The sequence below is a fragment of the Ambystoma mexicanum genome, chromosome 13 (assembly GCF_040938575.1).
Source record: "Ambystoma mexicanum isolate Mex_15411 chromosome 13, UKY_AmexF1_1, whole genome shotgun sequence".
Taxonomy (NCBI): domain Eukaryota; kingdom Metazoa; phylum Chordata; class Amphibia; order Caudata; family Ambystomatidae; genus Ambystoma; species Ambystoma mexicanum.
Genome location: NC_090938.1, coordinates 627,309,144 through 627,333,700, shown reverse-complemented (window position 1 = coordinate 627,333,700; position 24,557 = coordinate 627,309,144). Strand labels below are relative to the sequence as shown.

Here is a 24,557-nt window from a genome sequence, read left to right as displayed (position 1 = left end):
ACACACCCAGTGCCCACAGTTCACAACACATGGCACCCTCTGCATCAAAGTACATCCGAATGATTGGTCTATGACCATTTGCCACACTGCGCGACCTTCACGTGTTTTGCGTCCTGGCCTATGTCCTACTTCTACTCCTTCCTTTCATTCTATTTCACTAGGTTGTGGCAGCTCCACGTCAGGTGGCAGGGGTATGTTCCGCCGGATGCACATGTTATGCAGCATTGCACATGCCGTGATGATCTTGCCCACCTTCTCAGGCCCGTATATGAGTGCCCCTTCCGACCTGCTGATGCAGCGAAACGGTGCCTTCAAAAGGCCAAAACGTCTGCTCAATCACCACACATGTACGTGTATGATCACGATTGAAGTCCTCCTTGTGCCTGTTCTGCGGGTTCCTGACAGGGGTGAGTAGCCACGCCTTCAGAGAATATCCAGCATCACCTACATGGAAGCAGAAGGAGGTATGTGTGAGGATGAGGCTCAGTTGACAAGTGTGCTCAGCCTGTACATCATTCAAGTTCATATGCACAATCTCATGAATGGCAGCCACATCCACATGACTGTCAGCCCTGTACAGTGCATGCCAATCCATAGAGGGAGCCTTGGGTGACATACACGACCTCAGGTCCTAGGCTTTTAAACCGCCAGGCTACCCAATGTATGTCTTGGCTAGGGGCATTTTGTATGCAAATGTGAGGGCTGTGTGTCGGCAGATGACTCAAGAAACGTCCATTCCCCCCAATCCATCTGCTCCCATGGCCCAGAGGGCATTCCTCTTGCATATGCATGTACCCCCCAATCCATCTGCTTCCATGGCCCAGAGGGCATTCCCCTTGCATGTGCATGTACTCCCCCCCAATCCATCTGCTCCCATGTCCCAGAGGGCAGAATCACCCAACAGCCAGCCACTCCGTACAATGTCTCCTTCCATGTAGCGGGGTAGTGAGGAGTTCCGCAGCACCATGGCATCATGCGTGGATCCTGGGTATCTGGCACAGCAATGTGTTATTATCTGGCTGGCATCACACACCATCTGCACATTGATGGAATGGTATAGCTTCCGATTGTGGTACACTGGCTCCACGGCATGTGGGGCTACCAACTCTACATGGGTGCAGTCGAGGGCACCAATTACATTGGGCATGCCTGCCTGTGCATGGAATGCTATTTTGGTGGCATTTGCCTCCTGTGGTGTCCTTGGTAGGGATATGTGAGCACTTGTGTGCTTCAGTAGTGCATCCAGCACTTGGTGTAACACAACAGAGAAGCATGATTGGGACATGTCATGCATTTGGCATACTGTGCGTTGGTAAGTGCCTGTGGCCAGGAAGTGGAGCACAGATGCCACCTTCAGCAAAGGGGGGATGGCTGGGTGGATGTTGATCAGGCTGACCAAGTCATCCTGTATTAATTCCACTATGTTGGTGCTGGTGTCTCAGTCTAGGCGGTACAGGGTGTGGATCTGTGCTGGTGTTAAGTCAAATGGATTGGCCCTTATACGTGGAATTGTTGCTGTCTGCGGGGAGCGACTGCCTGCACTGGTGGGATTTGCTGTGCATGTCTCACCCTCCTTCTCCTCCTGTGTCTCCTCTGTGTTTCCTGTTGTACTGCCTGCTCAAGGAGTAGCAGTGCAGGCATGTCCTCCAGGCCCAGTATGGAAAGTACAAGTGGTAGCATTTTGGCTTGGAAGGGGGTGTGGTGTATGGGTGTGCTCCTTTTGTGCTGACCCTGACTCCATTGCCTCCACCTGTGCTGATTGTGTGCACCTGTGGCACTTGGTTACACAGCAGTTTGCTGTTTACGGGTGGTCCGCGATGCTGGTATTTCCGGCATCATGGTGGGCCTTCTTACCGGCATCTCGATGTCGGTATGTACTTGTCCGTGCGACTCGTGGTGTCCCCTTCTTTGCGGGATGCCGCTATTAAGGCCTGCCCATCTGCACACGTGCCCGCATGCCGGTACGGTGGTGCAGGGCCACAGCGGGTCCTTGGGGATGCCGGTAGCAACGGCATCTAGGGTCATGATACACCGGCCCGGTAATGGATGCCGGTATTGCCTTACCGGTGCCATTCTTACAGGAGTGCCAACCGTTTGATGAGGGCCAGTGTTTGCCGGCATGGCAGAGCCTGGGTGACCGCATCCCATGTGGCTCTCAGTCAGAAGATTGGTGCATAACATGGGTGCCAACTTCTCCATTTACCCAGGTGCTATCTGTGGGGATATGGGTTTCGTAGCACGACCACTAAACGAGCTAGAAGTGATGTCACGGGAAGTGATGTCATAAAAAAGATACTGGTTGCCCCGAACGATTCATGGTGAGAGCGGGGAGCAACAGTTTGCCAGGACTTCAAAATTACCCTTTTCTATCTTCATCCCAAAAAATACTCTTTGGTGGAACCCATTAAATGCCTGCTTATTTTGTCAAACATGAGAAAATGCTGTGATTAAAACTTATTCGGGCAAGAAGATGTATGGGGGAAGGGGCTACAAAAGCTTCTATGCACTATGCCCAGATTTGTATCACAACCTGATTGACAGGTGCTTTAATAATAAAAGTTAAATAGACAAAAATACTTAATATGCATCCTTCAGCTTAGGTAGCAGAGGGCGGAAGTGTCCAAACAGGCACAGCACAGTAAGTACTATGTTGAAGGAATGTCGCTGAAAAATAGCACCTTCTCAGTACATAAATACTGAATATTGCATAATCAGCCTGGATTGCAGGCACTTGCAGTGCATAAGGAATGTCAAGCATGGACTATTAATGAGACAAAAAAACACAATTGCCTTTAGAAGGCGTTCTTTGTGTTTAGGTGACGTCAAGGGATGTACCCAGTCACTAGGGCGCAAAGTAGGATATAGTGACCAGGAACCTTGTATGCCAGAGACTGTCATCTAGTCAATTTACTCAAATGCCCGAGACTTGGTGGCGCAACGCCGTTAAATAGGCCTTATTTATGTTTAATAAAGGTTCAAAATGTAGCTCAGTGAATCCGAGTCATGTTGATGGTACTTGGCTAGATCATCAGTGTTTATTAGAGGGGCTTTTTGGGCAACTTGATGAGTTTCCTAACAGCGGAAATGGCTTGGAGATGCCAGTTTGACAGAGCGGACTGGAGGCGCGTTGGTGCAAAGCAGGATACAGTCAGGTTGCCGAGGTCTGCAAGTCAGATCCACAGAATTCTGCCTCAGCCCCCATGTTCATGGAGCTGTTGGCTTGATTGGCCCGATGGGTGGTTTGCTGGTGCAAAGCTGTCCATGAAGACCCTGGAGGCAGTCAGTTGCATTCGGAAGTGCGGGTAGGAGAGGAGGAAGAAGGGGGCAGAGTAGGTTTTTTTGGCTCAACATTCTTCTAGTAGCGAGAAGTAGCACTTCTTGGCTTGACGATGCAGGCAGATTATATTCCAAGAATCTCTCGAGCTGGAGCTCTTTCCTAGTCCCCTTCCCCCTTGGGTCAAGTCTTCTGAGGCACCTCAGATGCACTCTTTCTTTCCCTGTGGGTACTGCCTGTCCTGAGTCTCTGCTCCTCTGCAGCAGGCAAGATCCTTCTTTCTCGCAGAAAGTGTTTCTTCTGTTCTTCAGGGATGTCAAGGAAAAGGGGTCTTCCCTTCTTGATTCTCTTGCCTTCACTTGTGTAGAATGAGGCTCTAAGTCCTCAAAACTCAAACCAAGTAACCAATAGAGTGAATATGGCTCAGGGGCCGCACGGTTGTCTTGGAAGCAAAACAAGAACAATTATAATTACACATACCATCCCCTTTTTAGTACATTTCCTCTTATGGGGGTTATAGTCTCCAAGCCCGCCCTGCAAGGTCCAATGGTGCATTTGATTCTGAGAGTATACTCAGAGGCGTAGACAGGGTAGGACCTAAGCGGCCAAGCGCCACTCAAAATCTGGGTGGGCATATACAGATGTTAATGTCACTGTGGTGGGGCCAACTACATTAACCTCTGGCCCCTCTATCTATACTCTATCCTTTGCAGCATCTTTGAGCATGCTTTGCTTCTGGTGGAGGTGCTATTTGGCTGATGGTTAGAATGTTGGGCAGTCCAACGTGATGGAAAGTATGCACCCTGTGCCTCAGCCCCCAGCCTACCTCAGAACTGTCTGTTTCATGACCCAGGACTTCCCATTTCTCACCTCCTAGAAATCCAAGGGCCCTGGCTCACTTTAGTAACCCTTTGCCCTGTCCACCGCCTGCTATACCAGCTCCAATGTTCTCGTATTAGCTTAGCTCAACCTCTGGAAGCCCCCCTTCACACCTAGATGACGTGTGAATGTGTAACTTGATAGGACTTGCGGCCTTTCTGCATTAGGCCCAGGACAGGTGGTGCACGAGGGGCTGTTTTGACACTGTTTGCTGCCTCTTTTAGGATCAATCAGTTAATGGCAAATTAAGCAAATGTGTTTATGTTAAAACCACCAAATCCTTAATTAAAACATAACTTTCTGTCTGTTCACACCACAACGTATTCCATTGGCAACATGCAGGTAACATTTATACGCACCTACCACATCATTTGTATTTTGGAAAGGCATCGCCACCGGGGATGATAGAACATTGTAAACATCAATTTAAATTTCAGTACAATCTTATTATTTCCAATGAAACCTCCCTGCTGCCAGCCACTGTTTTGCGCCAATGAGTCTTCCTGATTATTATCACACTTTCGCTGACAAATATATTTTCATGCAGATAAGGTCAGGCGGCCAATATACATATGTACAATATTAAACAGTGTTCATAATGCCAGTGGGCTTTTAAATACATGTATCACAGAAAGCTGCTAGACTGTTATTCACATGCACATTCAAAGCTGCAGGAATCTTTGAATCCTGAAAGTTGCCATATTGTCTTCCAGCTGATGGTGCATTTTGGTCTGCAAACTCCAGAGGTTTGCATGCCATGGCTGTATGGTCACAGAAATACCCCATGGGCCAGAGGCCAGACATCCTTTGCCTTGAATCCAGAATCTTTACCTTCACATCCACAAAGACTTAACAGTGCCCTTGTGCATTGTGTCAATAGCTAGTGGGACTTGCCCAGAATTCTTTTAGGTTGATGGACATTATTCAGCACATAAATGGCAAATGTATGATGAAGGAGTTGGATTTGGCACCGTGGCATCCAACGTCCAAAATAACTACGTTCACTCCAGCTCTCCTCCCCTGCACCTTATTGCTATCACTGAAATCTGGACTTCTCCATCTGACACTGCCCCTCTGACGGCCCTATACAACTCCAAACTCTCCTTCTTTCACTCTCCTCGACTCACTCTCAGATCTGAAGCCTATCATTTCCCTCTATGCCTCACAAACCTCCAATGCCACGTCCTCTCCCACCTCTTTTGAGTTCACCATCTCTACTAGTGCTCTGCCTCACTCTGTTCACATCATCTCCATCCATCAACGTCCTTGTCCTACTGGACCATTCTTTGATGATCTTGGGCAAATCCTCGATTCTCTTTCCACTAAACATCACCTCATTCTCTTAGGTGACTTTAACCTTCCCTCTCCAACCATTTCTCAGACATCTGACCTTCAGTCTTTTCTCAGTGACCATGCTCTCCACTATATCCACAACCTACCTACCCACCCAGGGGTTAACTCTGTGGATCTCCTATTCATCTCCACCTCTCTCCCAGCAACTAATATTACTGTCACCATCTCATTTCCATCCTCCGACCTTCCCTCAACACTTGCTTCAGCTATTACCTTCTGCTTTTCCGTTTGCTCCGTCCCTTCTTCCCCCTTGTGCTTTTGTTTCTCCCCCTTGAGCACTAGCGCTCAGCCCAACTTTGCACTACTGATCAGCTGCCCCCTTGTGGTATGGTTCAGCCCACGCTTTGCCTTGTCCATCCTTCCCGCATTTGTGCGGTCAATCATTCCTTCAAATGTTGTGCAATGCTCTTGTTTACTGTTGCCGGACTACCTTTTATTTGTTTGGTTATTTTTATTGTTCCTCGTGTTGCCATGTGTTTCTTATTCCTTCCCCACATTGCTTTTCTCACCCCCTTTCCTCCCCAGGTGCTGCCCTTTATTCCCTCCCACTCTGTTGTTTCTTTCTCTTTATGCTGTCATGCCTCATTCTTTATCTCCATGCTAAATGTAAACCACAATAAACTACAAACGCCCAAACTATTGGATTTGCCAATGCTTGTCACCTTTGCTGACACACCCATATTGATCAGAGACATTTTAAGTGCCGCCTTTGGTCTTACACTTTTCTTGCTGTTCTTTGTCGATCTTCGTGTTCATGTTTCCTTGAATGCTTCTATACCTCGTTTCACTATTGTATGAATGACTTAAAGCTCTGTGGGTGAAAAGGACATAGGAATGCCAACGAATACTGATATAGGTAGGATCAGAGGCAGAGGAACCACAATGTTATGCTATGTTGGTTGCTTGTTTATGGTTTTACATCACTGCCATTCCAAGTATGTTCAATATGTTCTACTGATTCTGGCCCCTCTGCTCCTGGTGGAATGTTGTTGGATGCATGCATGTACCGCTCCTTCACGAAAGAACCTTCCTATGCTATTCCTCAGCCCACATCACTGATGAACCCGCTTTCTAGAGTTACACCTCCACTGAAATGTGTTTGCTTTCTTTCGTGTTTCTGCAAAAATGTAATATTTAAACAGGTCACAAAACGTGAAATTGCAGTTTGCTATTGAAATTTGACATGTGGCGAGTAAGAAATGATGCATGTGGAGACGTCTGGTGACAAGAGACTTGTTATGCCTGGTTAGTGGCTAGCAACTCTACTTGTTCACCCTGATTTTAGTACCCCAATCAAACCTATCCCCAGATAGCGATAACAATGGGCCAAATTACAAGTTTGGCGGTATCTCGGCAGTATATCCGTTGAGATACCACCAAAACAGAATTAATTTTAATGCCACTTGGTCTGGTGATGTTACAGCTGGATTCCAAGTGGTGGTAGGTGGTATTAGTCCCTATTAATTGTAGCATTGAACATTTGTCCGATGACAAACTTTCAATTGAAAAATAAAAACGTGTTGTTCTATTGTCCTAATTCGTTTCCATTTTCACCAGTCACCGCCTGCTTGTTGGCAGTTCTAGTCTCAGGATCCTCTATATATGGCGACGGGTGTGTGGTGTGCACTTGCACATTTGATGTCTTGTCTGATTAGAGGTCTACATGCCAGATGTAGAATTTTGCTGACTAAAGGCAACCAACGCTGCACATTAACTCTTCAAGGTAGCACAGGATTGAGAACATGTGTGCGGCTTGCATTATAGTAAACATCCATTTCTATGTGTTATTCGCCTCAAACCGCTTTCCCAAGAAAAACAGGGACGGAAAAATTCACATATGAAAGACAGTAGTTTGAATAGTGTGTCATGTGGGATGTATTTACCCATGCATCCGAGCCATACCTCAAAACTGTGCAGTACTGACATGGAAAACATCATGATGGCCAGAGCTTCCCAGAAAATGCACAGGGAAACGCATGAAGAATAGGCTGCCATTCATTTTTGCCGATGTTATGGGCACAGAAGGAAACTGCCTAAAACCACCATTGGACTACCCACACAGTAGTCTGAAACCATTGGGAATGGCAATGCTGATTGCCAAATGCAACCTAGAATTGTTGGGAATTCATTTTCTTAAATCCCAAAAATGGGTGCAGTACCAGTACTCACCACTATCCAAAAGCCGGCAGTTTAAAACCACCCTGTGTTTCTCTGAAGGCAGGCTCAAACTGTCTATTTTAAACATTGCAACACATCTAAAAACTCACTGGACACCAGCAGACATTTGGTAGAATGGAGTTTTGTGTGCCTACAAAATCTGGGAAATGAAGAGCCCAGAACAATGCTTATAACAAAACTGGCTGAGCTATGGAGTCAGCAGTTTAAGTTGCACTGGATTTAAAGACACTAAAATCGAAAATGTTTAGATCAAATGAGTGACCTATGTTTGGTGTCACATGCCTTTGTAACTGTTGAAATGTCATAGTTTTAAACTTAGAATCAGCCTTCTAGCTGCATATGTGAAAATGTTTAGTTTTATTTGAATGCAGAAACTGGGGAACAAAAAGTGACATTTTTATCTGAAACTTGGCTTAAGGAACTGAATTCTGCCTGGCAACTACCCCCATCAGGAGTGAAATTTGAGTCACCACTGTGTTCCCAGGCCAACCTTCCTTTTGCTGCCCACACTAAGGATATGCCATCTATCTGATAATTGAATTACCTGTGCTCTGCAGGAGAGTGAACAAAGCCCTCTTCACTCAGGCCAAGGTTTTTATTACCGCAGTCGTAAAATGTAGCTTCCTCTTGGCAGGAGCTGGGAGGGGCACTGCCTGTGAGAGCAAGCTGGCCTGGCAGAACTGGATTAACCAGAAATTCAACCTTGTGCTGAGGGTAAACCACACCCCTTTGGAGCCAGAACATAACTTTAAAAAGATGAATAACTCATAGTGCGGACATGTGAAAATTTTATAAATGATACCATAATTCTTGTGATTTTTCTGCCCACAGTTTAAGAGGTTTTTAGAACCGGTGGTATGTACAGGGGGGTGTCAGCGGAAAAGTGGGGATAACTCTAAATGTATGCATGTTAAAAATCTGAAACTTCATCAGTGAATGTCCGTACTCATGCGCACATGTATGTAAAGTTGGGTCAATGTCAGAAATTGCAAAATCAGTTAAAAAGTGAAATCTGTGCCATTTCTGAATGCAAGCTCCCAGGAAGAGCAGAGTTTGAACAGGGGATACCTCCTGTAATGCATGATGGGTGCATATGATTTTAAAACAATATGTACCTCTGCAAATATGTATTTGTTTCAAATCTAGATTTGTGTGTAAGTTGACAGGAGGAGTGGACTTTCTGCAGGCTGTAAAATGACATCACTCTGACTCACAGTTCATTCCCCAATCAAATGATAAATGGAAGTTTGACCAATTAGAAGCTGAGAGAGAGGTAGGGTCAGTGATGCTAGAACACACCCACATTCTAAACACATAAAAGCAGACAGACAGGACAGATAGGGACCTTCAAATTCCATCTGCAGCGGGACGCTCTGCCGGAAAAATCCATACTTTACCTCCATCAAACCTCCAGAGAGCCAAACTAGAGACTTCAATCTATCCAGAACTAAGAGACCAGACCAGAGAGAAAGCAGTGCTGTACCCAGAGAGACCAGACCAGACCAGAGGCGAATTTAAAACCCTGACCAGATCCGTGATGAGGCCCATTTCACTCAAGAATATAGTGTGAGTACCTAGAAAACTGTGCAGAACCAATCTCTTAGTTAAAATAATATAATTCAATCTATTTAATCTAAGTAGAACTGCCTCCTAACTGTCACCTGTCATTTGTAAAGCTGTCACTTGTCATTTTCTAGTCGCAAGCTGCACTTGTCTTTTTGAACTTTAAAATTTCAAATCTGAAAAACGACCTTTATTCAATCGCTCATATCTCCGCAACCGTTTGTGCTAGAGACTTGCAGTAACTTTCATTTTGAAGCTGAGATCCTAGGCTTTCCTAGGACCCCAAAACGATAGAGATAGTCCTTGTGGTTCCTCTGTAATAGCGCTCGGCGCATCCGCGAATTTTACCGCGATTTGCAAATTTCTCCACATGTAAAATCAGCTGCTGCTTGCCTTCCATTTGCCAGAAATTCGTTTAACCTGCTAACTATCCCTGCATCATTGCTAGTGTGAGCCTGGACCAATATTAACTAGATACCACTCACCCTGAACCTCTGAAAGGGAATTAAAAAGCATTTCCAGCATATTTCTCATCCATTGCTAACACATATAAAAGCATTTGGGCCTGTGTTTTCAAAACTCCTATCTGTTTTCTGTGGTGTAAGCTTGCTGGGGTGAACTGATTACATTGATTGCATTTTTGAGAACTGCGTGCTTTCCTTCCATTTCCTTGCCTTGCATCAAGGGGGGAAGGGGATTGCCAGAGAAAAGTGATTACATTGTTTTGCTGAAATCATATCAAGTTGTTTTCTATACTGCATTTCATTCATTCAACCTTGCATTTCCTTGAACCTTATAAAGCATTCTCTACCACATTATACTTCTGTACCTATTTACCAGTGTGCTACCTTATCCATTTCATGTCAACTCCTTATTGACTATAGAGAAGCGTGTTAGTGCCAGATTCTCCGTTATTAATCTTTATCATATCAGATTAAGTGTGCTAGTCAATTATTAATTTATTATAAAGTGTGATATATATATATATTTTAATTTATCAAATAAACCTTTTAAACTTGCAAAACAGAACTACTTCTTGGCTCAGTGGGGTCAGGGGGATTCCAAGAGAGGGGTGTTATATAGGGGTAGTCATCCAGAACGCATGAACTGGACCTAAAGATATATCAATAAGGGTTTTCATTCAGTATTCTAGACTAGGCGTTAACTTAGCTGTAGTGCTGAATTGAATCCCCTTACAAATTGGGGGCTCGAGCCGAGACGTTGGGTTAGATTTACCACTTGTGCAGCTTAATACAGTGTGCTAACTGACGGGATACATACATCCGGTCGGATCACCACGCTGCATTACGCTGTGAAGCATTCCTCAAAAGGGACACTCCAAGAAAAGTTCTGTTCTGCAAAAATAAAATACAAACTTCTGTAAGTCAGGACAGAGACCAATCTCTAGAATGACGACCTTAGTAGACATGAAAATAGCCAGAGAGCACCTCTTGCATAAGCTATTTGTGAGAGGTGAATGGACCGAACAGGGCCAGGATGTGTGGTTGCAGGCCATCACGCAACAGGTCACTGAAACAGGGTCAGATATATATAGAGATCAGGGTCCATTACATGTGGCCCTGAGTGAACTATACATGGCCCCTAAGGCCAAAGATGAACACGACAAGATTGTTAGGATAGCAGCATACCTGTACCTATATATGGGAGACATGCAGGATAGATGTGCTGAAAGCCAAAATCTGGCAAATAGGCAACAGATGGCATTACAGAAGGCCCAATCTGATCTGGACTCTTCTGAGCAGAGGCTGCAGAGGAGCCAGGAGGCAGAAAATGATAGTAGGCAATATATCATTAAAATAAAAGAGGATATGGGCATCCTACAACAGGAAAAGACAGACCAGGATACCCGATTTCTGGCCCTGCAGAAGGAGCACCAAGACAGTTTGGACTCCTTGCTGCAGAACCAGAAAAAGCTGGAGCAACAGATCAATTTCAACAGGGCATGCACAGAGCAGGTAGCCACCCTGCAAATCCAACTAGACAGAGAGAAAGAGGAGAGCAATAAACTGATTCTGAAAGACCTGGATACCCAGGCAGAGTTTGATGAGGAGCGCCAAAAAGCTGGTGCCCTTCAACGGCAAAGGGACGACCTGGCGGCACAAATGCAGGCTCTTAGTCAGGAAAGAGACGCCATAGGCCAGGAAGTCTGCCACTTAAAAAAGGAAATTGAAGAAAATCACCTGGCCCTCCAGGGGCTGGGTGATCTCCAAAAAGAAAACCAGAACTTGGTAGAGCACACCAGAAGGGTGGAAGATGCTCTAGCAAGAAAGGAGCAGGCCAATAGGGACATTGCCCAGGAGGTAAACCTCCTGCAGCAAAGACTGGCCCAGTTCTCCAGGACCAACCAGGAAGCACAGAGGGAGAATGAGGCCCTCTGTCAACACAATGATAGGCTCCAGCAACAGGTAGCGATGCAGGAGAAACTGATAGAGTCGAGTAAGGCCTTAACAGAGGAACTGAAGGCACAAATGCAGGCTCTTGCATTGCAACAGGGAGCAGGGGCGGATAGAGATGAGGTCCGCTGGGAAAGAGAGACTCCTGACCATAACCGCAGGAGCCCTAACCCCAGGGGCCTTCATCTCCCCCAGTCCCTGGACTCTACCACCCCCATGTCCCCTGGCGCACATGAGCACAGGGCCGCAGGGATGGCAGATTACTATCCAGCTAAGAGTATGGGGCTCATACGCCAGTACCACTCAGGAATGGAGGGGTGGGCATCCGGGTATGGGCACCCAAGTACAGTACAGTTCAATGGGGAACCCCAGGAGAGTAGGCCCATTAAGGGCATCCTGAAAACCTCTGCCCAGTTAGGTCAGTGGAGGGGGCACCCATCAAATCCTGGCAGCAAGGAGGAATCTGAAGACTCCTCTGAACTGCGCAGGACACAGGAGACCAGGTCCCCACATTCTGCCAGCCATTCCCAGGCTCGCAGAATCCGGGAAAACCTGGAAGATCAGACGGGAACCTCTGGGAGCAGTGCCTCTGAGTCCGAGGAAGAATGGACAAGGGTTACCCGAACCAAAAAGGCCAATAAGGCAAAAAGGGCCTTGCTTAAGGACCCCTTAAAGCAGATTAAGGCGATCAGGAGCGTCATTACGCCTTACCATAAGAACGCTAAGTATTCTGTTTGGGAGCACTTAGAGTTGTTTGAACAAATGATGGAGACTTTCCATTTGAAGGACAGCCAAAGCTGTATTCAATATGTAAAGTGGACCTTCTCCCCGGAATACTCCAGTTTCTTTGCGGGGCTGGAGGACCAAAATCATTTAAGATGGTCCACCTATAAGGCGGCCATCCTGAAACATTTTTCTGTTCACAGAAATCCTCAAGAGGCTCGCAAGGCAGCCTACAATTTGCAATGTGGGGAGGATCAGGCCCCACAAGAATTTGTGCAGGAGTTAAAGCGTGCTTTTGCACAGACCACAAGAAGGGTGCGCACAGATAGTAGAGAGTTCATAAATACATTTTTCCATGCCTTGCCCAAATACATCATGACCCAGCTCGTGAGGGATTTTCACGAGAAAAGATCCTTAGATTGGGTCATTGAACAGGCTACCCGGATCTATGAGGTGCAGAAACCGATAGATAGCAAAAGTAATGCCCAGAAAACCCCCAAAGCCAACAGCACCCCTGCTGCTGCCAAGGTGGCAGAGGTAAAGGTCACCCCCGTTTTGGATTTGGAGATGGGGGGGCCTAAAAACCTACCTGCACCTAATAATGCTAGGCCCAGAAGGTCTTCGGGCCAGTCACAGACAGGGAGCCAAGGAGGCAGCCCCACAAATGGGGTCCCTCGCTCTCCTGATTATGTAAGTCCCCGTTACAAGGGAAATCGACCCATCCTGGGTTATGTGTGGACTCCTCCAGCCCAAGGGGGGGGATCCAGCCAAGCACCTAACCCAGGGAACTTCCCTCCAAACTTCCCACAGGAGGGCAGAAAATTACCAAACCCTGGGCAGAACTTTTTCCCCAGATATCCACCCGACTTTCAGCCCCAAAACCATCCATCCTTCTTTCCCCAATTCCCTGAGCCCAGACCACTGAATCCGGGAGAGGGGAGGCCAAGGGTGGAGGGGTACCCAAATCTTCCCAACCCGGGGTATTACCAGAGGAGGGACAGCTACCCTTCCCGGGATCAGCCCAGGGGAGAAAACAGGGCCCCGTATCAGCCTGAGCGGGTTTCCCAGTTAGAGCGCCAGGTTCAAAACATGGCGCGGGATATGGGTCATATACTGAGGGCGCAGCAGAACCCTCAGATCAGCATGCCGGCGCAGAACGCACCCAATTCTGGACCTGGTGCTCCAGAACAATGACGGGGGCAGCACTCCGATAACTCACCGGTTCCCAAGGAGGAGGCACAAGGGGAAGGGGGGTGTAAAGCCTTGGAGGAAGCTTCCTTCCTTACTTGTAAACAGCCCCTGGAAACCCAGGAACCGGAAACAAAATCTCTTGCCCCTGAAAGTCTGCCTCCTAAGGAGCAGAGGGGGGGTAGGAGAAACAAAAGACCCAAACAGAGTCAGTTTGAGGAGGAGGTACAGATCTTCCAATTTGAGGGAGAGGGATCCTCAGAGGATCCTGGGAAAAGGATCTTCTCCTTCAGAGAGGGGGGAACTCCTCCCAAAGAAAAATGGGTCCCTAGGGATGCAAATCCAGACTGGGGAGATGTGGAGACTGAGCTACCACCGCCCACCATCTCATCCCAGAACCAACAGCAAGAAAATCCCCTGGTTCAAACCCATCCTGGGGACTGCCTCCAAAAAGGGGGGGGCAGCCCAGAACCGGAACCAGGGGAACCCACAATGGCTCTGATCTCCAGTTGCCAACTTTTTCTTTCAGATTCCCAAGGCTCTCCACAGAATTCTGCCCAAAATTCTTTTCTCGCGATGTCCAAAACCAGAAAATTAGCCCACCAGTTGTCCAAAAATGTGCATTATCTGTGCCCCCTTGAGGAGAAGGAGGGAAGATACTATGCCCCGGTACAAGTACAGGGGCAGGGTACAATCTCGGCACTGGTGGACACTGGATCTCAAGCTACCCTTCTGTCCAGAAGGGCCTTTGACGAACTGAATGCAGGAAGGGGAGAGAATTACCAAATTCCTCTCACCTCTCTTCCGGGACAACTACAGAACTTTGACGGGAAGGAAATTCCCGTTGAGGGGACTGCAGACTTGGACATTAAAATTGGGCGACATAAGTTGAAACACCCGGTCATAGTTGTGACCCCAGAGGGCACCCCTTGTTTACTAGGGAATGACCTCCTGAGAAGGTTGTCACCCCTAATAGATTGTGTAAACAAGGTCCTCTGGACCCAGACTAGCCGACCAATAAAATTAAAACAGAGTGTCAACCATGTTAGTTTAAACGGCACCTGCCACATGGTTGAACAAAAATCTGACCAAGTAGAATTTCACTTCCAGAATAGCCAAATTCCAGACGTGACAGTAATAGCAGTAGGACAACAGACTAGTGATGGGGGGTCCTCTCTATTTCTGAAAATCAACCTTTCTTCCAGTTTAAGGTGGTATTCCACGCTGGAAGGAAACACTCTGAAATTCTATACCAATCCACAATCTGAAACTCCCACTCCTATAGTCCAGAAAGATGTGAAATCAGCTCAGAGCCTGGCTGATATTCAGCAAATTGGAGAGCAGTTGTTCATCCCTGTTCAGTTAAATGATGGGAAGGACTCTGTTCTCGCTCGAGTGTGTGTGAACAACGGTAAGAGCTTCATCAGCGAAGCCATGTTCCGCCAACTCCCAAAAGATCCAGCCATTCCCACCTTCAAACTGATAGACAAATGGGAAATGGACCTGGAAGCACCTAATTCCAAACATCTCCTGCCAAGCAGGTGTATGCTCAAAATCTCCATTGGCAACAAGAGCATAGTCCACAATTGTTGGGTCGTGCGAGACGTCCCTGCCGCCTTTTACTTAGGCAGTGACATTCTCAATCGCTTTGCCATTAGTTTGGACCTAATAAACTTCAAAGCCTGGTCCCGATTAGCGGATAATCCCATGGGCTTTGATGATCCAGAAAAAGCATTTAGGTCAGCTCAATTGCTACCTTATGCAGTTGAAATTCAGGTTAAAGAGGAAGTCACCATCCCAGAAAGGACCCGACAATTCTCCCTGGAAGTGAAAGTCAAAAGGGGACAAGAGTTGAAAAACCCTGATGCTTACATACATCTAAATGCTTCTCTCCAACAGCAAGGGTTGGGGGTAAACCCAACTGCATTAGTCAACATAGAACATGACACCATTCTAATAGAGGTGGATAACAGCGACTTAAAGAGTATTACTCTAGCCGCAGGCACCATTATTGGAATGGCGGTTGATGACCGACATTTCTCCATTGATCTTGTAAATGAACTGTTAGGACCAATCCCCAAGGACTGTTTTGACAGTGACAGTGATGACAACGCAACACCAGACAGGATTTTTACCCGGCATGGGGGGAACTTCCTGGTGTACACTTCCTGCCCGTATGGTAAGGAAGATGTGACGTGTGACTTCAGGAGGGATGAGGTGATTTTCCAGGTTCATGAAGGCTGCCTTGCCCACCTGAAGCCTCCGGTCCAAATCAGCACTCTGACCAGGGACTTCTCCACCCAGCTGGAGGAGGCCGCGGAGATAGCCAAACCAGAAGTCTTTCCAGGCTTCAGGCAGATGGTGGAAGAGAGAGTCAACCTAGCTGATGCCTGTGTGACTCTGGAACAAAAGCAAAAGTTGAAACAAGTTTTCTTGGATTTCCAAGATCTCTTTGCGGTAGACTCATATGACTGTGGTCGCACTGACATCCACACAACAACAATCCCCACGGACCCTGGCATGACTCCTGTGTTTGTGAAGCAATATCGCTTGCCTCTCGCATCAATGGAGTCCCTTACTGAAATAATTAAGAACCTTGAGTCCCGGGGAATAATCCGTCCAGTCCACAGCACCTTCAATAATCCGGTGCTGGGAATATTGAAGCCAAACGGCCAGTGGAGACTCTGTGCCGACCTCAGGGAGCTCAACAAACGGGTCCATACTTCCCGATGGCCTCTGCCCTACATTGACCAAGGGCTGGCCCAGATCCAGGGGTCACAGGTATTCACTGCAATAGACCTGACCAATGGATACTGGACTGTGCCTGTCAGTAGGGAGGACCAATACAAGCTGGCTTTTACCTTTGGGGGCCAGCAGTACACCTGGACCCGGACTCCCTTCGGATACCTCAACTCCGGCAATGAATTCAACATTTTTCTACACAAGGCCATGCCTGACTTGGGTGCAAGGGGTAACTTGGCTTATGTAGATGATGTCCTCATCAAAAGTTCATCTGTGGAGGAACACATAGCGGAGATCCGTTATGTTCTGACACAGTTGAGGGCCGCCGGAGCAAAACTTTCCTTTCAGAAAGCACAGTGGTGTAGAACCCGTGTTAATTTCTTGGGGCATGAGATTACTCCTCAGGGCCTCTGTCCCCAGGAAAAGAAAGTGGAAGCACTTCAGAAACTGAAAGACCCCACAACTCTGCGGGAACTAAGGAGCCTCCTTGGACTGACTAATTACAGCAGAAAGTTCATTGAGGGCTACGCAGAGATCACCAGACCCCTGATTCATCTCCTGAAGGGGGGGGTCAAGTGGGAATGGGGTCCAGAACAAGCCGAGGCGGTAAAACAACTCAAAAGAAGCCTCTCACAAGCGCCTTGCCTAGCTTACCCTGTCAGAAACAAGGAGTTCTTCCTGGAGACGGGGTTCTCTGATACGTGCTTGACGGCAGTATTATACCAAAAGTATGACAAGGTCAATAAAGTAATCTCCTATGCGAGCAAAACTTTATCCTCTGTGGAGGAAAAATTCAACGATTGTGAGAAGGCACTCCTGGCAACGGTGTGGGCATTGAAGAATTACCGCCCGTTTATCCAGGGGGAACACATCATAGTGGAGACTCCACACCAGCCTCTGCAATATCTCCAAAGTGACAGAATCCGGGCCGGAAATGTGAGTAATTCCCGAATTACTTCCTGGATTCTGTCAATGCAAGGCTTTCCTGTGGAGGTCAGATATGGCCAAAACAAGAAGAGTCCCCTCGCGCAAGGTCTGGCGGACTTGCATGATTGTGCCAGAGAAAACTGTCTCGAGGACGAAAGTCTAAAAACAAAGGACAACATGGAGGCATACCTTAATTCCCCACACAAAGTCTTTGAAGAAGACAAGTGTGAGGGAATGCCCACTGTGTATGTGGATGGATGCTCTTACCATGTTGACAACGACGGGGAGAAAGAACTAGTGGCCGGCGTAGGGAATGCATGGGTGAATGAGTCCCCAGAACCCTCCGCTGGATACAAAATTGGTCCCCGAAGTAGTCAGGTGGCAGAATTGATGGCTGTGCATCATGCCATCCTCACTGCTGTCCAGCATCAACTCCACGAACTGGTCATAATCACAGATTCGGATTATGTACGGAACGGGTTCGTGGAGCACCTGGTTAATTGGAAAACCAGAGGCATGTTATGTGCTAACAACAAACCCTTGAAACATGGGAAGTTGATCCAAAACATTGATGATCTGGTCACCTCGAATGGGATGACCATCTATTGGAAAAAGATTAAGGGTCATTCCAAAGTAGAGGGACCAGACAAAACTGGAAATGACTTAGCTGATCAGCTGGCCAAAACCGGGGCCATCCAAGGGGATCTAATTGAGATTGAGTCCCTGTTGGGGGAAATCCAGGTCACTGCCATCACTAGGTCCCAGACAAATGCTCACAACGACCTTTCAATTGCACAATGGAGTAAGGAGACCCCTGATGCTGATTTGATTACTGCTCAGAAGGGGGATCCAATTATTGGTAAATTTTACCAGCACCTTGAGGACCCTGAGAACTTTCCCCTGACGGATACCGATTACATTGGGAAAGAGGACCTAAGAGTGTTGATGAAATGTCCAAAAATGTTCCGGATCCAAGACGGTTTGCTGGTAAGGAAATCCAAAGCTGGCCACGATCAGTGGGTGGTTCCTACCTCATTCCGAAGCCTGATGTTAAGTCACGCCCATGATGCGGCCACTGCCGGTCATAGGGGGTTTCACACAACATTGGAAATCTTAAGAGAGGTTGCATACTGGCCACACATGGGGCAGGACCTCGACCAATACTTGAAGGGGTGTCTTGTGTGTGCACAATTTCAGCCATCATCCCTCACGCACCGCGCGCCTCTCCAAAAGAGGGGAATGACACTGCCATGGTCAGATTTACAAATCGACTTTGTAGGCCCTGTGATTCGCTCGGCTAGGGGGAATAAGTACATGTTGACTGTGACATGCTTGTTTACCAAGTGGGTGGAATGTCTCCCAGCCCCAAATTGCAAGGCAGAAACTGCAGCTGCCTTGATGATTAACCACATCTTTTCCCGTTTTGGTCTACCTCAAAGGATTGAGTCAGACAGAGGTAGCCACTTCACCAGTGAAGTAATGACAAAGATGTGGGAGATACTGGGGGCAAAAGGAAGTTGCATATTGCTTATCGGCCAGCTTCTTCTGGGGCAGTAGAGAGATATAACCGGACAATTGTGAGCATATTAAAGAAGTTTGTGGCAGATTCTGGGCCAAGTTGGGATATCCGATTACCTCTGGTCCTAATGGCCATCAGATCTACCCCTTCATCTGCAACCAAAATGTCACCATTTGAGTTGATGACTGGGCGCAAGATGGTGCTTCCGCAGCATTTGCTCTACAGGACCCAAGAGCAGACACTGATAAATGCCTCCACTACTCATGAGTATGTGGAGAATTTAAGGAAACACCTCCAACATGCTTTTGCTTACGCTCAGCGGAATCTAGAAAGATCGGCTGATAGCATGAAGACCCACTATGACCTGAAGACTTCCAGGAAGGAATATCAGGTGGGAGACCGGGTCTATCTATACAACTTCCAAAGGAACCAGGCCAAGCAGCGCAAATTTTTGCCTACATGGAAGGGACCCTTTGAGATCGTCGATAAGATCTCCCCTGTGGCCTACAAGATCCGCATCCCGAAAGGCGGTTCGGCAGAGGGGGAAGACAAGTGGGTCCACATAAACCAGTTGAAGTGTTGCCATCCCAGGCACACTCTGCAACAACTGGAGGAATCCTCTGGAATCCTAGCGGGTACTGTCTCAGACTAATTCAGTTCCAATCATAAAACGTACCACATCTAGTCTCTAACATACTGTGATTTGTATGAAACTGTCTCTTAGTCATACTGTTTTTCAAAATAAGAATGTAATGTTTCGTTATGATGAAATGCATATGCTGCCCCACTATCTCAACAGTGGTGGAAAAACGTCTATGAGTAGGTATTGCCGCTCTTCCTTTGTCGTCCTAGGAGAAAGAAAACCTGAAGACGGGCCGAGGAGGGCGATCCGGAGACCGGGAACGAAGATTCAATGGGCCCAGTGGACCGCCCAATATTCCCATCAGGACCGGCGAGGAGAACCTTCGATCAGTACCGGATGGAGAAGAAGATGATGAACTGTGCCATCTATTGGAAGAAGATGAGGAAACATCCCAGGTCTTGCGAGTCCCATTCGTGAAATAGAATGGCCATCGCAAGAGGGGGGCTTGTGGGATGTATTTACCCATGCATCCGAGCCATACCTCAAAACTGTGCAGTACTGACATGGAAAACATCATGATGGCCAGAGCTTCCCAGAAAATGCACAGGGAAACGCATGAAGAATAGGCTGCCATTCATTTTTGCCGATGTTATGGGCACAGAAGGAAACTGCCTAAAACCACCATTGGACTACCCACACAGTAGTCTGAAACCATTGGGAATGGCAATGCTGATTGCCAAATGCAACCTAGAATTGTTGGGAATTCATTTTCTTAAATCCCAAAAATGGGTGCAGTACCAGTACTCACCACTATCCAAAAGCCGGCAGTTTAAAACCACCCTGTGTTTCTCTGAAGGCAGGCTCAAACTGTCTATTTTAAACATTGCAACACATCTAAAAACTCACTGGACACCAGCAGACATTTGGTAGAATGGAGTTTTGTGTGCCTACAAAATCTGGGAAATGAAGAGCCCAGAACAATGCTTATAACAAAACTGGCTGAGCTATGGAGTCAGCAGTTTAAGTTGCACTGGATTTAAAGACACTAAAATCGAAAATGTTTAGATCAAATGAGTGACCTATGTTTGGTGTCACATGCCTTTGTAACTGTTGAAATGTCATAGTTTTAAACTTAGAATCAGCCTTCTAGCTGCATATGTGAAAATGTTTAGTTTTATTTGAATGCAGAAACTGGGGAACAAAAAGTGACATTTTTATCTGAAACTTGGCTTAAGGAACTGAATTCTGCCTGGCAACTACCCCCATCAGGAGTGAAATTTGAGTCACCACTGTGTTCCCAGGCCAACCTTCCTTTTGCTGCCCACACTAAGGATATGCCATCTATCTGATAATTGAATTACCTGTGCTCTGCAGGAGAGTGAACAAAGCCCTCTTCACTCAGGCCAAGGTTTTTATTACCGCAGTCGTAAAATGTAGCTTCCTCTTGGCAGGAGCTGGGAGGGGCACTGCCTGTGAGAGCAAGCTGGCCTGGCAGAACTGGATTAACCAGAAATTCAACCTTGTGCTGAGGGTAAACCACACCCCTTTGGAGCCAGAACATAACTTTAAAAAGATGAATAACTCATAGTGCGGACATGTGAAAATTTTATAAATGATACCATAATTCTTGTGATTTTTCTGCCCACAGTTTAAGAGGTTTTTAGAACCGGTGGTATGTACAGGGGGGTGTCAGCGGAAAAGTGGGGATAACTCTAAATGTATGCATGTTAAAAATCTGAAACTTCATCAGTGAATGTCCGTACTCCCTGCGCACATGTATGTAAAGTTGGGTCAATGTCAGAAATTGCAAAATCAGTTAAAAAGTGAAATATGTGCCATTTCTGAATGCAAGCTCCCAGGAAGAGCAGAGTTTGAACAGGGGATACCTCCTGTAATGCATGATGGGTGCATATGATTTTAAAACAATATGTACATCTGCAAATATGTATTTGTTTCAAATCTAGATTTGTGTGTAAGTTGACAGGAGGAGTGGACTTTCTGCAGGCTGTAAAATGACATCACTCTGACTCACAGTTCATTCCCCAATCAAATGATAAATGGAAGTTCGACCAATTAGAAGCTGAGAGAGAGGTAGGGTCAGTGATGCTAGAACACACCCACATTCTAAACACATAAAAGCAGACAGACAGGACAGATAGGGACCTTCAAATTCCATCTGCAGCGGGACGCTCTGCCGGAAAAATCCATACTTTACCTCCATCAAACCTCCAGAGAGCCAAACTAGAGACTTCAATCTATCCAGAACTAAGAGACCAGACCAGAGAGAAAGCAGTGCTGTACCCAGAGAGACCAGACCAGACCAGAGGCGAATTTAAAACCCTGACCAGATCCGTGATGAGGCCCATTTCACTCAAGAATATAGTGTGAGTACCTAGAAAACTGTGCAGAACCAATCTCTTAGTTAAAATAATATAATTCAATCTATTTAATCTAAGTAGAACTGCCTCCTAACTGTCACCTGTCATTTGTAAAGCTGTCACTTGTCATTTTCTAGTCGCAAGCTGCACTTGTCTTTTTGAACTTTAAAATATCAAATCTGAAAAACGACCTTTATTCAATCGCTCATATGTCCGCAACCGTTTGTGCTAGAGACTTGCAGTAACTTTCATTTTGAAGCTGAGATCCTAGGCTTTCCTAGGACCCCAAAACGATAGAGATAGTCCTTGTGGTTCCTCTGTAATAGCGCTCGGCGCATCCGCGAATTTTACCGCGATTTGCAAATTTCTCCACATGTAAAATCAGCTGCTGCTTGCCTTCCATTTGCCAGAAATTCGTTTAACCTGCTAACTATCCCTGCATCATTGCTAGTGTGAGCCTGGACTAATATTAACTAGATACCACTCACCCTGAACCTCTGAAAGGGAATTAAAAAGCATTTCCAGCATATTTCTCATCCATTGCTAACACATATAAAAGCATTTGGGCCTGTGTTTTCAAAACTCCTATCTGTTTTCTGTGGTGTAAGCTTGCTGGGGTGAACTGATTACATTGATTGCATTTTTGAGAACTGCGTGCTTTCCTTCCATTTCCTTGCCTTGCATCAAGGGTGGAAGGGGATTGCCAGAGAAAAGTGATTACATTGTTTTGCTGAAATCATATCAAGTTGTTTTCTATACTGCATTTCATTCATTCAACCTTGCATTTCCTTGAACCTTATAAAGCATTCTCTACCACATTATACTTCTGTACCTATTTACCAGTGTGCTACCTTATCCATTTCATGTCAACTCCTTATTGACTATAGAGAAGCGTGTTAGTGCCAGATTCTCCGTTATTAATCTTTATCATATCAGATTAAGTGTGCTAGTCAATTATTAATTTATTATAAAGTGTGATATATATATATATTTTAATTTATCAAATAAACCTTTTAAACTTGCAAAACAGAACTACTTCTTGGCTCAGTGGGGTCAGGGGGATTCCAAGAGAGGGGTGTTATATAGGGGTAGTCATCCAGAACGCATGAACTGGACCTAAAGATATATCAATAAGGGTTTTCATTCAGTATTCTAGACTAGGCGTTAACTTAGCTGTAGTGCTGAATTGAATCCCCTTACAGTCATTTCTTTTGTGATTTTCTATTTTCCAATCTCCCATCATGCTCCAAGCCCTAGAGCCTGGAAAGAGAAGCTGCCTTGACCAACTGACATCGGGCTGCTTCACTGGGACTTCAAGCCAATGAAGGTGTATTAATTAACGGGTCTGCAACTTTTGCTCTTTGGATGTTTTGGACTTCAACTCCCATCAGCCATAACCTAGCATCATCAGTGGTGAGGGATCATGGGAGTCATAGTCCAAAAGCTCTGAAGAGCCACAGGTTGTAGTCCCCTGATAAATGGATGTTTTGGGAAGGGATGTACCAAGTAACCTTTTTAGAGCAATTGATGTGGTTTTTAGCAATGATACATTTTATATAGTTTGTTTTTTACTTTATAAGGTGTTTTTAGATTAAATTGATATTATCTGTTATTTTTTTATTGTAGTAGATTGCACGGTGAAGCACATTCCTTTTTCTTTTGATTGTATTTTGTGTAAGGTTTGCAGTAAACCATATCACTAAAAAAATATATTAGACAAGCTCAAATCTATGGTTTAATAGAAACCCCATTAGGAAGAACCAAGAGCTTCTTGAAAAACATACTTTCCAGGTGCAGCCAAAACTCTGTTACATGGAGAACTCATGTTTCAGCCCCATACATCAAGGAAGGAACAACCTTTAATTAATAAAAGTGTATAACAGGAATTACAGTGAATTTCCCAAATGCCCTGTTTAATATACTTGCCTTTGACACCAGACATTTTTTTTTATTTCAAGTTGTAAATCATTATGGACAGAATAGCCATCCCAGAAATACAGAATCCAAGGTACGAGAAGGAGCCTGCCCTCTCCAAAACATTCTGATTTAGGTACCAATTCTACCTCTTCTCTTCCTCCTTTTTCGAGGAATTAATTATCAAGATCTTAGTTTTTGAGACATTGATAGAGAGCGCATTCCCCTTAGCACATCTCTCTAAGGCAAACAATTGTCGTTGCAATCCATTTGCAGTCTGGTCTATCAACAGGTCATCGGCATATGTAGACGATGGCCGATGGGTTGAACGTACATCTGTGCAATACGAGAAGTACCAGCTTCTTATTTCCTGGCAGGGCTAAAGCGTGTGTGAGGGACCCAAAATCCTGATTGACAGATAATGTGTTTTTTGTGTGTACACAGACCAGATCATTTGACATGAAGCCTGGACACTGGATTAAGAACATCAGTATTATACTTGGCCCCCTATTGTCCACACAAGGTTACCCTCATCTATAAAACCAACTGTTGCTAGTCACCCACAATTCAAAGCACCTAGAGCTGGACACTGATCCATGATGTTGAGAAATTGATGGATAGTCTTTTGCCCATTGTACGATGGAAAGCCAGACCACTGTCTTAATATCAACCAGTCACAAACCATAATCAATCCCAATCATTAAAGGGTGGAGCCCAGACTTGTAACTGAACCAGTGCCACGTTATGCCCATAAAGGCAACCCGAGCTAGACTTCAAATTAGAGTGACCAGAGGAGCTATGCCAGCATGCATGAATGGCGCCAAATATGTAGTCTATACATGAACCAGAGATGAAACCATATGATGAAGCATTGATGTGAGACATGGTGCCCCTATTGCTAAATCTCTCCACTGACATGAGT

The 24,557-nt window shown here is 46.0% G+C and overlaps 1 protein-coding gene across 1 annotated transcript in view; it reads right to left on the bottom strand.

The window, feature by feature from the left end:
* Window positions 1-6,202: 6,202 nt before the first annotated feature.
* Window positions 6,203-24,557, bottom strand: part of LOC138520474 (keratin, type I cytoskeletal 47 kDa-like) — a 41,453-nt gene continuing 23,098 nt past the window's right edge. The window contains exon 8 of the mRNA XM_069632845.1: window positions 6,203-6,317. Within this exon, the coding sequence (XP_069488946.1) occupies window positions 6,203-6,317 (115 nt within the window). The remainder of the gene's footprint in view (window positions 6,318-24,557) is intronic.